The following is a 17168-nucleotide window of genomic DNA, read 5'->3' on the forward strand; positions in this document are numbered from 1 at the left end:
GAAAAAAAAAGGAAGAATAAAATCTATCAGATGTGATTAAGAGTCTATTTTCGCGACTAAAGTAGCAAAACACAATCCCCCGCTTTGGTCCCGTCATCCAAGGCCATTAGTCGGTGAAATTCCAAACGTATAGATCGTTTGTTCTTGCTGCACTGCGGGAGAATTCGGAGACCTGGCAGCCAGCAGCTAGGGGAAAGCGAACCGATTTCACTGTCACAAGAATGCAGAGGATTAACTCTGGAGTGTGCTTGAGCGGGAGACTTAACTAGGGAACAGGCAAAAAAATGACACGCAGAGCCAGAGAGACACTCATCGTAGAACTCTGAAAGCAATCAAAGCTCAGTTCTCCCTTTGCCGTAAACCGCCGTCGTCATTACTGCGAGGGATTAGGAACGTGACATTTGAGCCTGCCCAGGCCTTCTTTATTAGACGACGAAGCCTTTTCAGACCCGTGCACGCATCCAACTTCATCAGCACGCTAACCACTACAGGCCTAATCATTTCAAAACGTGAGTCAGAGCAGAAATCCAAACCGTGTCAAAACTCGTACTTACTATCGACTGTGACTCATCGGTCTCGACAACACTGAGTGGCGTTGAAACATTTCAACGAATCATCAACTGTCAGTGCTGACTCATGACAGCCGGACCTTATTTTATCCAAAACAATGGATGCTGAATCACAGTTGGTTGTAGGTTATAACCTGCTGAGCTGGCTGGGAAATATCAATGCTATGATTTGGTGTGTGTGTGTGTGTGTGTGTGTGTGTGTGTGTGTGTGTGTGTGTGTGTGTGTGTGTGTGTGTGTGTGTGTGTGTGTGTGTGTGTGTGTGTGTGTGTGTGTGTGTGTGTGTGTGTTAGGCAGCTGATGTTGTGGCTGCCTACTGGGAAGCTGTTCCTGCTGGCTTCAGCTGTTCTTACATTTTTTTTTCTCTACACACCAACTGTTGTTCAGTCTCAGCATGTGGCCCCTGCTCTTGGTCAAAGAGTGCACGTGTATGTTTTCACAGCAAACCCCCCCCCAAACGTCATCGATGAACGCGTGTCAAAAAAACACACAATTGCCTTCCGCCGATTACCGGGTCACCCCATCCCCCACGGCATCACCGTCTCTGCGGTGTAATTTGCACACGGTTAACGTGTGATATCACTCAGTCAACACAAGGCCATTGAGCAGGTGTGGCAGTGACACACGGATCCGTGCAGCTGCAGGGGAACACAGTCGCTCCAGTCACAACAGCACAGTGGACTGGTGTGCAGCTGCTCCGATGCTGATGACAAAGGCAGGCCTGCGGCACACGCACGGACAAACATGAGCAACTTGTGATCAAAGAGCAAAGGTCGTACAAAAATGTAGAAGAGAAGAAAAAAAAAATCATGCGAAGATCACATGTCTGATTTTTCATGCAGCACCATTACAGTACTGACTTACATGAGTATGAGAACTTCATTTATTAATGAAGCTTGTGCATTAAGATATATAGAGCAGGGTGGAAACAATATCTTCTCTCATGGCCCTACTGAGGCAACGCCTTGGATACTTTGCAAACACACAACTGCCCCAAAAGGTGCCTTGTTTATCGCTGCCCCTCCAACAGTTCGACTTTTTATGTGGCCTAGATCGGTGCCGCACTTCAACAACAGACTTAGGGGAAACACAGGGTCCTATGTAGTGGACACAGGTGTGTCCTTGTCCACCCACACTGCCTCCCGTTAACAGTAATCCTTCGGGGCAGCTCATTTCCTGTCAGGCCAGGAAGTGGGAAGGAGGGCAGGGCACTGTACGAGCAGGGGTGATGATGATGTCAGAGCAGGAAAAGAAAGACTGGACTGTTGTAGGGGAAGTACAGCAAATGAGTAACCGGGAAGAGCTAAACGCACCGCCGTACAGTGCATATTGGTGCATAATGTTAGACAAATCCCAACTATGTGACCTCTTCTATGAACACTGTGAGGAGTACTTCCTGTGATGAAGATTCAGCACAAAAGACTGGTCTATAATAAGGGTTTTTACACAACCACATAACAGTCTGGCCCTGAACAGACATTAAAAGAATGGCAGATCTGAAACAAGAGTGATTGCACAGCTTCTTTGTTACTCAGGATGACGCGGCACATAAACTGGGCAGATCGGTGTACATTATGCCCCTTAGCCGCTTGTAACCGCCCCACTAAAAGAGCATCAGGACCTCATACTGAATCTCAGTTGTCCCTTTTCATTCACAAGGCTTACAAATTTGAAAAAGTTATCATCCAATAAAGTCCATAAGACACATCTGTATATTTATCATTCTGATTTTTCACCAGATCTCTGTTAGTGCCAATACAGACCATAAAAAAAAAAAAGGATTTGATATCAGCCATATGTGCCCAATCCACACTCAACACTTTCTGAATCATTTTACAACAATAAATTGAACATAAACGATGGGAATGAGATCCATCTAGTTGCAAAAAAATGATTTTTTTTTCTTTCCCTTTAGGCTTTGGCACACCAAAGGACATCACCAACAACAGCTATGGCCTTAAATATATGACTGTACAGTTGAATCAACACATCTCTTGATATGGTCCTGCATGTTAGTTGGGATGGATTGCATTAAATTATATAAATGTGGTGTTGTGAGATAATTAAAACTACTCACAATCCACGATTTTAATTACAACCATCTTATAAACAGAGAGGGAATTCTAATCTTAACCATTCCTGAACAAACAAAAGCAGAAACACATTGTCAGAGTGGAACAACAGAGACTACAGATTAATAATTAAAGATGCATTCCACTCATTCTTGTGTTGCACGACAAGATAGCATCTGCAAATGCGATATATTACAACACTGAAAAGACCATTCAATCCTATAATCTAAAACGGTGACCTCTGATTCAGGACACTAACCTGATACACTCCCTTAATTCACTAATGATCTGTGCAACAATGGCCGGACCCGGAGAGATTTATTGATCAGAAACACCCAACAGCATCTTAATCTGGTCTCAGAACAAGATAAGGCCTTAGCAGTGACCCTGAGCGTTCTTGTAAGGACATTGAGGTAAACCATCAGTCAGCTGATTGATGGCGAGCCACAAAGCCGATCCTCGCTGGGAAGGAGCATTAGTATTGATCAAGTAGAGTCGTAACACTTCGCATCTTCGCATGGTGCCTGACCTTTTGAGCAGTTCGATACAAAATCAACTCAGAAGTTGTTTGAATTTTGAGTATGGGACACAGAAATTACGTCATGTCGTTCCTCACATGACTGCCAGCTGGTGAACAACGGATTATTACGTTCAAGTGACTCATTTTATTAAGTGTACTCAACGTCTACAGACGCCAAAGTGCCTCTTGGTCACATGACAAGCAAGTCTTTATGCCGATGCTCAACAAGCAACCTGCTCTACCTCAGGGGTGTAGGTGTTGTTGAACAGACCTTCCGCTATCATCACGGACTACTTTTGCCATTCCCGCTGGCACACGGTGATGTCTGGTTGCGATTACAAGGAGCTGATCTCCTCTCCTCAGTGGGATTCTCCACGGTCCGCGCAGGCGATGCGCTCTGCTCGGGAGAAACCACACATGGTGGGAATTAAGGAATAACGCTGCGTCAGGAATGTTCCCACGATGGCCAGTGGGATCTGATGGAGGTCCCACTGGCTGGCTGGCTGCCAGCAGGGGTTTATGGGTAATGTAACACACACATACAGAGTTACATGCTCAAATGCCTCTTGTGTTAGTCTACACTTGGACCCGTTCTGTCCTGTGTTGGATCAAAATATTTCTTTGTGTGCACTGGCTTCATCCGACTGCAGCTCTCAAACCTCATCATTAGCGCAGCTCGCTCACAGCTGTTGAGGTCAAAGACAGAAAATCTCACTTCTCATTCACGCCGTTTCATTCCAATAATCTCCAGAGGGTGGATCACCAACAGCAGTTAAGGGTGAGGGTCGAGCTGACTGACCTCAAATATGCCAATGACCATCATCAAAGCCTCACAGCCAATCACGGCGGCAATCTCGGTGGCTGATCTCGATTCTCGTCACAGAGTAGAGTTGCCCGTGTGGCACGTGGGCCGAAATAATCAGGAATCGCTAGAGAATGAAGATCAGCGGAGCAGAGAGAGATTAGCAAACTACTCGGCCACTAACTTAACCCAGAGACTCATTCAATAGAGGCTCCGGCTCACTCGCAGGGCTGCCAGGGTATTTAGTGAATGAGATTTGGCAAAAGGCAGCCACACAAGCACACACACACAAAGCGTTTTTTTGTGAGATTAAGCCTGCAGGTTTGAGTGACTGTCAAGGGATTCTCTTGCGAAAAAATGTGTCAATCCGCTTCCAACGCAGCGAGAGTGGCTGTTTTCACTTGGGCGCTCTCTCTCTCTGCGTTGTAGGTCACTGACTGAAACTCCAAATTCCTTTTCCAGTGTCCTACATGAACCCTGCTGAATAAAAAAAAAAAAAGAAGGAAAAAAAAAAAAAAAAGGAGCAGCCCGCCAACATCACGCTGTACAGTAAATGCGGAGCACTGGGCCGGAGGCGTTGTAAAAAAAAAAAAAGTGTGACTTCCAGACTTTGGCAGAGGGAAACTAAAGAATGACCTCAGTGTTTCCAAGCAGTCAAATTTCACATGACATCAGCTGCACTGAAGAACATTTTATTGGTTCTCATAAAGCTCGCTCTCCTTCTCCGCATCTGATACTCCTTTCCTGTTACATTTGTTAACCCTTTTCCTCACAGGTCTTTTCGGCGGACAGGTCAGTTGTGGATTCACTGGTGACATGGCGATGTGCAGGGATGAACGGGCGACGTGACAAAGGCGGGCATCTTTCCAACCCCCTCTCTCGTTTCCTTTCCCTGAGGTTTCACCGCACGCCGAAGTGCCGCCTGGGTAGTGTAGCTACTTCTAACAGACATGAGCCGGGGTAGCTTTCATGATTATGGGAGAGAGTGTAGTTAAAGTCAGTGGGGAGTGTGTGTGTGTGTGTGTGGGGGGGGGAGTAGGCTGCAGTGCATATTTAATGGCAAAAACAAGCCATTTCAGCCCTAGGTTTTGGGTGTACCACTAGTTTGTGGCTTGAACTGAACACAGAAACACTTGAAACAGTTGGAACATTTAAATAATACAAGAGTGAGCCTGTTTTCGTCTTCAGTTCAGTTGCATGTATGTGGTGTAGCTGAATCCCTACAACTGCTACAGTTCAAGAGGATGACGTTAAATCCAGTGCACCCTCAGGTCTGGAATCTATTTTTCTATGCGTGGAAAGATATTTGTTTGTTCCAGTGACTCAGGCTGCTGCTTTTGCAACCACACACAAACAAGACACCCCCAACACAATGTGATGCTAACCTAAGAAGACTATAATCACCGTCACTGGATCCTCGACTCTCTCCGATAGCCTTATAACGCCGCAATTGTTTGTGTATTCTAAGTGGTATATAACACGGAATCCTCTGTGGATTTGACTGGAATGTAACCCCGGAGGTCAATGATTAAAAAGCAACTGTACAAGCACAGACACTTTGGGCCAAGCGGCAGGCATTTCACAGCTAGTTGGGGGGGAAAACAGTACAGTTCACTCTGCTCACATCTGTGTTTGTATGATGGGCCCTAAGTGTTTCCAGAGACTGCGAAAAAGGCAAACAAACACCATGAAGCCGGCCCCCCGTGAACACACAAGACACGCGTAGCTGCAGCTTCATGAGAACTAGCTGAAGAGAGGCTAGAACACATCTCATGATCTGCTGCGAAGAACTGGCCACTTCATTTAATTCAATTAGGGACGCAAAATAGTGCATGTGAAAGAAAGCAATACAGAGAGTAGGAAATAAACTCACTTTCTCATTCCAAATCTACGTCTTAAACCAGACAGATCATACATCACCCAGTCGATAGTCCGTATTTTTTTAATACAGCAGCCAGACAGCCCATGTATATTTCCTCTGAGTTAGCACTTTGTGTGCTCTTACTCGCTCTGCAAAGCACTCTTGCTTGCCTTCAGCATTTTGTGTTCTCTTCATGTCAAAGACCCATTATCCATAGCCAAGCTCCAACAGGACGCCACATCCATCAATGCATCCCGTGACGACGGCGCTTTAACTGGACTTGGTGGGTGGATTACATAGGCAGGTGGGGTGCAGAGAGAAACACGATACCATAAATCACCGCCTGGCTCTGGGTTCTAGTCGCTGATACCTGATGCAGGCTGCTGGAACTCCAGCTGAGAATTCCCACTGGGATGAGATTCCCTTTTCCAACCTTGGATGCTAAGATCAATTTCAGGGGGATTGCCCAACCGTGCGCAACTTAACTTGAGAGACAGGTGTGCAGAAAAACACAGCAAAGGGCCTCTGGGCTTTGAGGTAATCACAGGTGTTGGTCCTGCTGACTGCATGTGATGGAGAGTAACAATCAAGACCCCCCCGTTTCACGTCACGTGCACTTTTAAGTTAACAAAGACTGACCCCCTGCACCAGCGAATGGAGCAGACCATCTGTAATACAGTAGAGGAGGAGGAGGGGTGGGGTGGGGGGGTGAGTGAGAACCAGCCACCTGCCATTGTCAAAGTCACACCGATTAATAGCTGCCTAAGCTGCTTAAACACACTGTACAGTGAACGAGGTAGCACACAAAAGGGACAATTAACGACTGAACAGTAATGTATCATCGCAGATCAGATACATATAGGAAAATAGGTCATGGAAGAAGTGGTGTGGAGATGAAGACTGACAGTTATCTAGTTTAATAGCTGCATCATGACCCGATAAATGACAAATGATAGAAAAAAATATCTCCATAAAAACATGCTCTTTAAAAACAAGAAACAATTTTGAGTCTGTCTCTTTGAATCAAAAAGAAAATACTTATTTCATAACCAACAATTGTGTATACAGGAAGAATCCATCGAAGCAGAAACAGATGTATCCGTTTATCCACTTAGGTAGCCTCATTAGACCATAATGCAATGCAACTACAGCTTTTTGTATCCACTTGAAAGCTCACAGTCCAAATTATAACCCACAGGTAGATGCAACAAGTGCAGGCTTGTTTTCTCTGACGGTAATATGTGAAATATAGGAAGTTAGACAATGCTGCTCCTGGAACACACTGGGAACTGTGAATGAATACTATCCAGCGATGTAAAAGTAACTTAAAGTGGACTTTTCCTAGAAGAGTGTAAATCCCAACCGGACAGACCTGTACTAAAAATGTTCACGCTCCTGAAAGTGCTTCGGGGTGGAAACGTTCACCCAGTGGCACAGATATGAAAATGAACATGGAATCCAAGCAATTTTCGCCGTTTATATTTCTTGCCGTCTTTATACAGCAGTATGTATGCGCTTGAGTGCACCTGCTGAGCGAAGACCAAGATCATGTATTGCCCTAAAAAGAAGAGAGGAGAGTGCCCTCCTTCTGCCTGCTCAAATCAGCTGTGCAGCCAGAGCGGAGCGGCTGCATTGTCCATACATTGGTATGACACACCTTGACATCTATGTCTTCCACATAAGCGAGTAAAAGCGCATGTTGGTTTTTTTTCAAGCTCCACAACTTCCCCCCTTACTGTTGACTTTGTCGAAAGAACAAGAATCAATCATCCCAAAAGAAAAGGCTGCATGTAGATTAAAAACAATCTACATGCAGCAATTCCTTTCCTGCCATAGAGGGCATTGAAAAAAGTCTATAAGTGCGTACGAAAAGGCCAACAGGAAGAGCAGGTCTCTATCGGGAGAATTTTGCAGGCTACAGGCGGGCGGGTTAGCCATTTGTCTTTGTTTCCAAATGGCAGGGGCAGCTGTCACCAAAGGTCAGCAAAATGTTAGCAGAACAAGGCCCTATAGAGGTTGGGGACTGCATGCCGGTGACAAGAGGGGGGGGGGGGGGGGGGGCGACACGCCCAGGTGGAACGACACATACACACTTTCTCTCTCATACAACACTGCCGTAATGGCATGTCGTTTGGGATCAAGGAGCTGGGGCGCTGATGCAGCTGGTGGAGGTTTATCTGCTGCCTCCCCGACCCGAGTCAAGGTACGTCCCATCGTTGGAGGTATCAGGTTACCCCCCCCCCTCCCCTCCCCAAGGGGTCTACAACAGGTTGTGTTGAAGGCTGCGTTTGAAGTGCCATCCTCCCCCTTGCCCCTCCTTTACCCACCTACACCCCCGCCGGCTGTAACACAACCTTAGTAAACTTACACCAACCTCCATCGCCCCCACCAAACCACCGTCTCTGGAGCTTTTGTGCACAACAGTCTTCTGCCCAGGGACATGGGTGGATGGATCGGGCGGAGGTCAGACGTGGCCCTTTGCAACTCGCACGACAGAGCAGGTGAAGCGCTGACAGACGGACAGACCGGCACGCAAGAGCGGCTAACACACACACATAAATATCTCCTCTCTAACACACACAGTCCCATGGGATCATTCCTCAGGCCCTAAATGTATTTGAAAACTGTTTTTCTCATCTAATGAACTGCATCCCAAAGAAATCAAGCATGCACACAAAGAGGGATGAAAGGCAGCAGAGAGATGGAGGGAGGAAAGCACTTCTGGCAAAACAAGACAGAGTGGATGAATGAGAGAACCATGTTCCCGTTTATGTATTTTGAGCTCTTCCAAAATATATATATCCTCTCTCCCTCGGCTCTCTTTCCAACAGCCTCCAGACAGAAAGCTGAGAGAAAAATTCCTTACATGCGCTTTAAAACAGGAGCAGTGAAATGACACGCTCTCTTCTAACATGTGTTTTACCTCTGCGGCTGGAAATTTAATCCATGACTGAGCTGTATGCCATACTGCCTGACTATTAAGTCTACTGAGTAAATGTCTCGTATGAGCCTACTACATGACGTGCACGTCCACCGGTACTTTTTATGTTGATGTGTTTTGCACCAATGCCATCAGAACAAAATCTTGCTCTTGGCAGAAATAAATCATAACGCTGAATCATGAACTTGTTGAATTTAAATGATGACTACAATGACGATAATCCTGTTTCAAATTGAGCCTAAAATATGCCCATAAAAGTTACAACAAACATTCCATTCTACCAGTTGATATTAAAAGTGTCTTTATTAATAATGAAAAACAGGAAACAGAGACACAATAACAAAACCCAAAAGGAACCAAAACACATCACTGGGTCTTCCAGATGTCAGCGTGGATCTCTTATATTCTGTCCTGTTTTGTAACCATGACCGGATAGTAAGTGACGTCCGACTCCACAAAAACTCCTGCTATGTTTCTTCTCTTGCAAAAAAAACAATAACAACACGACAAGCTTAAAAGGCATCTGCCTCAGGAGGGAGGGGAGACGAGACCAGAAGGGCCAGTAGTTATTTTCATCCCATTAACTTGCACTGTAAGCGAATGGGCTGCATTGTTGCTGCACTGTCTCAATGCCCAGAATAATGTGCTTCTAGTCTGGCGCTTTGTGGATGCAAATCAAGCGTGCCTTAAGGACACAGACAGCCTATTATAATGCCACTGTGGGGGAATAAAAGGCAGAGCCAAGTGGCTTCTTTTGTTTGTTTTGTGTATTCACCCTTGAACAGATGAGCTACAGTTTAAAAAAAACTATCCTGTCCTGGCCTTGGTGGTGTAAATAACACTCACAGGGAATGTTCACTGAATAAAAAAACCCTGGGCCCATATGGTAGCCAGCCAGGCTGTGGCATGGCGTGCAGCCTTCTCTATAATGACCTTTGAACCCCACGGTCAATGAGGGAGTCATTACCTTTTGCAGTGTTAATGTCTGACTGCAAGCAAAGTGTGTGAGGGAAACATAGCTTTGTTTTATGGGGAGCCTCTGTGTACGTCTGCCAGTAAAGCAGCAGGAAAAGTATTAACACAATACATGTTAGGGCTTTAACTTTCCCACCAGGCTCCAGTGAGACGTTCACTGCACAAATAAAGCTGCTCATTCTGCAGGCTAACATGAATGCTAGTATTAAATATGATAATAGCCAGTGGCCAAACTGGCTCCATGTTATCCAAAGCTGCTGCCCGGCGGCGTCACCCAACAAAGAGGCATTCACGCGCCGCAGTGAAGGAGACCACGCGAACACCCATTGTTAGTTATTTCACAGGTTTCTAGACAACATACAATTTGTTTAAAAAAAAGAAAATAACATTAGAGCGACAAAAAACATCGGCCATTAGCAGAATCTGGCAGCCTGTCCTCCCGTTAAACAGGGTGGAGACTACACATCTCCCCTTCTGCTCAGTGAGATGCACGGGAGGGGAGGGGGAAAAAAATAGGTTGAGAAGACAGAGTGAAAGGGCTTGGGCTTTATTCATTTTTTTTTTTTTTTTGCAACATAACGAAAAAACCACAACACAACAATAGGCGTGCAACTGCGTCTCCCCGTTTGGAAAAAAAAAAAGGCTGCGGCTCTTTTCCCAGTCGGCCCCGAACGCTGCACGCCCTTTCTCCCCCAAGAAAGGGATTGTTCAATGGCCGCACAGGGGGTGCACACACACACCTACCATTTAGACAGCCTGCAAAACAACACACTTGTGTCTTACAGGTATCACATTTGCAATGTCCTCTTAATGGCTGGGAGTGCTCGTCTATAAGAGGTGGGGTAAACATACAATTCCCGAGGACACAATCTAGGATGGGCTGGCATGATCAACTCAGCAACTCCTCCTGTATTAACGTTTGACATTAAGTCTCTAAGGATTTATATTCAAAAGGGGGAGACAAAATGTGTTAGATAATTAAAACGTGCCGGAATAGTAAAGAAAAAAAAATCCACTTACAGTCAAATCGGATTCACAAAGAGGATCCTCTCTTCTCCTGTGTTCTCCAATGGGAAGGCAAATGTCAAAGAAGAAAGCCTCCTGGTATGTGTGGTTATCTGTTTAAGAGGTTATTCTAGCTGGAAAACTGCCCGTTATCCTCATGTTTCCACGCGCTGCCTCGTCTACATACACAGTCCCGTTCCCTCTCCCATTCTTCTCTCCCGGAGCTGCCGAGGAGACACGCTGAGCGTCTCCGTCGTTTCCTGTCCAGCCCTGAACCGGACGCTGCCTTCACGGCCGTGTCGAAAATATCGTATATTACAGTTGATCGCAGAGAAGAAAAAATAACGAGCTAAATGGCAGAGACGAACACGGCAGACTGGAAAAGAGAGACATTGCAATGTTCCCCGAGTTGATTAAAAAGACACATTTTAGCACAGGTTTCTGATGATTCATGTGTAAAAAAAAATTATTATTATTAATAAGTATGTATATGTATATCTATGAAAGTAGGAGTCTAGGAGGAACAGTGAAAGCAGCATCAGCTTCCAGTAGCTATTACCTATAGTCAATGGTAGTAAGTAAGTAAGTAATAATAATAATAATAATAATAATAATAATAAAAATAAGAAGAATAAGAACGATGACGATAGAATAATAGTTTTAAAATAATAACAATTAAACCTGATGATGAAACATGGTTAATATTATTACTATTATTGTTTTAAATAATAACAAAAATGATAACAAAGCATCAATAGTATCTTTTCAAATATACTTTTCCAGCTAAAACGATTTTAAGTCGAATATGTTAACAAGGGTTTTTGCTGATGCTCTCCTAAAACTACCACCACCACCAGACAAAAGGGACTTGTTCCAGATTAGGAGATTATTGCATGTTATCCATATGGACGCATGGCATTACTAACCCGTCAATTTCCTGAGTCCGAATTACAGACCACATTTTAGAAATGCCATAATCCCCATTTCACAATCCCATGAATCCGACACCATGTGTTGCCACACAAAGTCAATCTTTTCCACCCTTTTACGGTCTCTAATCCCTGCTCTGGGCAGTTAAAATGGTGTAAAGCAGGAAAATGCAATGAATAAGTGGTATTTTGTTGAAATTAAAATTATATTAAGTATGAAAAGCTATTTTTCTGGTTTGTAGAAGCAGAAAACTGTTAATAACGGGCTGATTGAAATGATATGATGTGTCGCCATCTAGTGCACATATTAAGTTAATGCACTTTCCACTCAACCCCATTTTGTGGATACAGCAATGGGTTTTTCAATCAATCAAATAATTAAAACTTGTGGAATGGAAAACCCTTCTTATATAGCCGATATTGCACTATTTTCCCACTGACATCTGTTAACTGTGCCAGTGACTCATACTGTACAAAAACAGATTTTTTTTATCACTTTTCTCTGGGTTACCTATTATTTTGTGGGGTATTGACACTTTGGCAGTCACACAAATGTCAGTTCAAACCTGCTCAATACCTGTTTCGTGCTTCTCATTGTGAAACTTTTGCACCTGATACACTGGGTCATTGCACTTGCAGTCACTCACCCCACCACCAACTGTGGCTTCAACACAACTACGCAGCAGAAAATACACTTATTTACACAATATTTTCAATGATTGTTTTAAAGTCCCTAAATGCATACTATTATATATATATATATTGTGGTTGAGGTATTAACAAGTATTTACAGGAGGAACCAGGAGTTTTTAAAAAGGTAAAAAAAAAATATTGGTGTGTTTTTCATCTCCTTCATTCTCAATAAAACAAATTATTACTTCACTTGATAGAAACAGAAATGTCTTGCAATGAGGTTTGGGTCTAAATGCACTCATACCCATAGTTTTACATTAAATAAACACATAAGTCATCAAAGGTCACAATCTCTGGGAGAGAGCGGAAACTTCAGAAGAGGAGGCGTTTTCTGCCACAGGATGTTTTTCCTTCATGAGAGGACGTCTGAGGCTCAGTTACTGCAGCACCGTGGGAGTGCTTCAATCAGAGGCACACTGAGGATATGATGCATTACAGTGCACGGAACCAGGCTTGACGATATCGGGGTACCAGATCAGCTTTCTCTGCAGCACGCAGTCAATGTAGTTCGCCAAAGGAGCTTGGAGTTCAAGGTGATGAGGGAAAGCCTCGAGGCGAGTTCACAGTCTCGGTGCAAAATTTCAAGATGAGAGCTTGCTGGATGTTCTTGATGCTCCTGAGCTGCAGGTTATCTCATGCCACCAAGTCCCAGAACATCTGCAACAACAACAGTAAGGTGTAGATTGAATTGCAACGCATACATTCTAGCTTTAAGTAATGTATATACTAATAATAATTAGTATTCAGATGGTTGTGGAATACAAGAAGTTTGCAGAAAGCAAATATTACAAGTAATAAGCGGTTAGTAAGTGGTTACAGTGTGACTTTATGGGTTCATTTGAGGTTTTCACCCTCAGTATTAACTGAGGGTGAAAACCTCAAATGAACCCATAAAGTGCAGCGAAACTTGAGCATCAATGTATTTAGAGGGTTGGTTGTTAAATTGCAGCATGGACAGGTAGTGTTGCTACTCTCTGGTTGACAGTTTTGGTGAAGTTTATGCACATAAAATGTGGGAAGTTAAGTCGTAAGGAACAGGAGGGTGTTCCTCCGTAACTTCTATGGAGTATTTCCTCACTTATTGGCTGTTTATCTCTTGATTACTAGTTCCTAAAATGAACCTTGTAGTCTCTCTAATGGCAGATTTTTTGTGGGGTGAGACATCTTAATGTGAACCAGCATCTACCATCGTCAACAGAGGAATTTAAAAAGAAATTGTTGCCTGACCTTTAGGAAAATTGCTGTTTACACATGGCACATTCAATTCAACACTGTTTCATGTGTCAAATTGCACTACAAAAGACATAAAACCACCGCCTCGGAGTGGGGCTCTTGACTCAGGCAGCGGCTGACTCAAGTGTGCCACTCACATGGTAACTATCTGTTTTTCTGGTGAAACGTGAGATTGGTTAAAAGAGGGTAAATGCAGAGATGTGCTGCTATTGAACAAATTCCGTGCGGGGGTGGAGTGGCTGTGAAATGACGAGTATCAAAACCCTGTATTTCAGTTGGGGGAATTAAATGCAAATAAATGAATCTTTGCAGGAGTTGTAGCTGTAAGAGGCCATTTCCTTTGCAAAGGTGTTTGGTTTTGGTTGCAAACACAGTCAGACATCCTGACTCCTTTTACTGCATCAACAAACACCATGATGGCCTAATCCAGCTCACTGCTTTGCACACTGTTTTTTATTTCCTCAGTACTCAGAGATCTGCCATCACTCTGTGTGTGTAGGAAGCATCTATACTCAGAAACCACCCTGAATCAATAATCACATTTTTCTCTCCAGACCAGATCAAAATCGTCTGTGTGCCTGCCGGAGAAGATGTGTCTGTGTCCTGCCCAAAGTTTAAAAAGGACGATGAAGTGATTTTCAGCCTTTATAAGGACAATGAAGTGATTTTCAACCACACGTGCGTCGGTAAAAAGGATGCCCCAAACTGTAAACCACAATACACCAGGGCCGGCGTGGAAATGCGTGAGAACACGGACAATACATCTTTCAGTTTCATGCTAACCAGGGTGAACGCCAGCAGCTATGGTATCTACGGATGTGAGGGCGTATGCATGTATCCTCCTCCCCTCGTCGAAATTACTCTGTGGATCATGCTGCTTGTAGACGGTAAATATATATAAGAGGTTTAAAAAAAAAAAAAAAAAAAAAAAAAAAAAAGCACATCTTGAATATTGTGTGTTCACAGCCCAGTGCACTGACTACTCCCTGAATGTTTCTTCCAGGACACCAATGCAACTTCAAAGAAAACCGTACGCCTGAAACAACTAGAGATCAAAGAGATGAATTTATCTGGATTTGGATTCTGGGGCTTGCACTTCTTTGCCTCTACAGCCTTATCATCACCGCCATTGCCAGCATCATCTGGGTAAGAGGTCCCTCAACGAGCAGTAACACCAGACAAGACAAAAAAAACCTATACATAGAAGTCATTCTGTGACCCTTTGGAGTATACAAAATACTCAAAAAGTGTTTAAAACATTTGTATCTTTTAACCAAAAGACATATTGTGAAATTTAAAACAATGTGAAATCTATTTCTCCCAAGTTTGTTGGGAGATAGAAAGTTCTCACATGTCAAGTGTGTGAACTTTTTAGAGATGGGGAATATATGTGGCACACAAAAAAGGGCACTTACACTGTACAGTTTCCCCTGAGTAGCCATATTTTTATTAACTTTACTTTTACTTTATTCTTTTCATTTATATGTGGTTTCTATACATAAAAAAACATTGTATTTTCCAGATTTCCTCTAACATGCTCCTAAAACTGTTCTGTAAGAGCTTTCTCACCTTCACAATTTAATAATCTTGGGGAAAACTGTTGTATTTCTTCAGGTATTATTTATATTCTTTGGGCCTAACAATATTCAGCCAAACCTTAAAATGTGTTGGTATCAGCCTTTTAAAAATCCCACCTGTAAATTAAAAGGCATGTAAACTACAAATCTGGACCCCAAAAAAATCCCAGAAGACATGACATGACTCTGCGTCCTCTGTGATCGCTACAGCATCGTTCTGATTCAGACCTAATGCTGTCGTTCCACCTTCCCACAGGTCAAGTGGAGGAGGTCGGATTCCCAGAGTGACTACATTAACACCAAACCCAAAGCACACCGGGACCGCAAGAAGAAAAAAGGGGTTCAAATTCCCATACCACGTCACTTCTGATCACCCCGTGCATCACATCAACATTTGCACAGCCGTCCCTGTGAGTTTAGATGCAAAACAATGGGTTTCTTGCAGACACTTGCCCTGAACGGCACATTAATACAAGTGAAGTTTTGTAAAGTTCCTTTTTTATCGTCAGTACTAGTTTGTTATGTGTCGACAAGGCGAAAGTAGCAGTTCTTCCTTTTTACAATTCCGGTTTGTTGAAACAATAAAAAAAAATAATGTACCCAACTTCCTGTTTCGCTCACTGTTTAACACACATACTTGTAGCTGGGATCCTTCTTTGTGGTCGAAAGAGATGAATTTCTCTGGATTTGGATTCTGGGGCTTGCACTTCTTTGCCTCTACAGCCTTATCATCACCGCCACTGCCAGCATCATCTGGGTAAGAGGTCCCTCAACGAGCAGTAACACCAGACGAGACAAAAAAAACCTATACATAGAAGTCATTCTGTGACCCTTTGGAGTATACAAAATACTCAAAAAGTGTTTAAAACATTTGTATCTTTTAACCAAAAGACATATTGTGAAATTTTAAACAATGTGAAATCTATTTATCCCAAGTTTGTTGGGAGATAGAAAGTTCTCACATGACAAGTGTGTGAACTTTTTAGAGATGGAGAATATATGTGCCCCTAAAATAGAGGCACACCAAAAAGGGCACTTAATTCAATTCAATTCAGTTTATTTTGTATAGCCCAGAATCACAAATTACAAATTTGCCTCAGAGGGCTTTACAATCTGTACACATGAGACATCCTCTGTCCTTCCCTCACATCGGCACAGGAAAAACTCCCCTAAAAACCCCTTTAACAGGGAGAAAAAAGGAAGAAACCTCTGGGAGAGCGACAGAGGAGGGATCCTTCTCCCAGGATGGACAGAATGCAATAGATGTCATGTGTACAGAATGAACAGCAGAACAGAGATACAACACATTCAATGTATATGACATAAATGATTCATTACTTACACTGTACAGTTTCCCCTGAGTAGCCATATTTTGATTAACTTTACTTTTACTTTTCATTTATATGTGGTTTCTATACATAAAAAATATACATATTTTCCAGAATTCCTCTAACATGCTCCCAAAACTGTTCTGTAAGAGCTTTCTCACCTTCACAATTGAATAATCTTGGGGAAAACTGTTGTATTTCTTCAGGTATTATTCATATTCTTTGGGCCTAACAATATTCAGCCAAACCTTAAAATGTGTTGGTATCAGCCTTTTAAAAATCCCACCTGTAAATTAAAAGGCATGTAAACTACAAATCTGGACCCCAAAAAAATCCCAGAAGACATGACATGACTCTGCGTCCTCTGTGATCGCTACAGCATCGTTCTGATTCAGACCTAATGCTGTCGTTCCACCTTCCCACAGGTCAAGTGGAGGAGGTCGGATTCCCAGAGTGACTACATTAACACCAAACCCAAAGCACACCAGGACCGCAAGAAGAAAAAAGGGGTTCAAATTCCCATACCACGTCACTTCTGATCACCCCGTGCATCACATCAACATTTGCACAGCCGTCCCTGTGAGTTTAGATGCAAAACAATGGGTTTCTTGCAGACACTTGCCCTGAACGGCACATTAATACAAGTGAAGTTTTGTAAAGTTCCT

The 17168-nt window shown here is 43.3% G+C and overlaps 2 protein-coding genes across 2 annotated transcripts in view; one reads left to right on the top strand and one right to left on the bottom strand.

Moving 5' to 3' along the window:
- The window catches only part of raph1b (Ras association (RalGDS/AF-6) and pleckstrin homology domains 1b), a 40216-nt gene extending 29223 nt beyond the window's left edge, over positions 1 to 10993 (bottom strand). Inside the window, 1 exon segment of the mRNA XM_054623618.1 lies at positions 10759 to 10993. The gene's annotated coding sequence lies outside the window, so the exon portion shown is untranslated.
- A 1705-nt stretch (positions 10994 to 12698) lies between these two features.
- On the top strand, positions 12699 to 17159 carry si:dkey-1h24.6 (T-cell-specific surface glycoprotein CD28). The gene is made up of 5 exons (XM_054623973.1): positions 12699 to 13036; positions 14153 to 14485; positions 14602 to 14744; positions 15432 to 15932; positions 16929 to 17159. The coding sequence occupies exons 1-4, from the start codon at positions 12952 to 12954 to the stop codon at positions 15543 to 15545; spliced, it is 675 nt and encodes a 224-aa protein (XP_054479948.1). The 5' UTR covers positions 12699 to 12951; the 3' UTR covers positions 15546 to 15932; positions 16929 to 17159.
- Positions 17160 to 17168: the final 9 nt, after the last annotated feature.

Source organism: Anoplopoma fimbria, chromosome 22 (genome assembly GCF_027596085.1).
Source record: "Anoplopoma fimbria isolate UVic2021 breed Golden Eagle Sablefish chromosome 22, Afim_UVic_2022, whole genome shotgun sequence".
Taxonomy (NCBI): Eukaryota; Metazoa; Chordata; class Actinopteri; order Perciformes; family Anoplopomatidae; genus Anoplopoma; species Anoplopoma fimbria.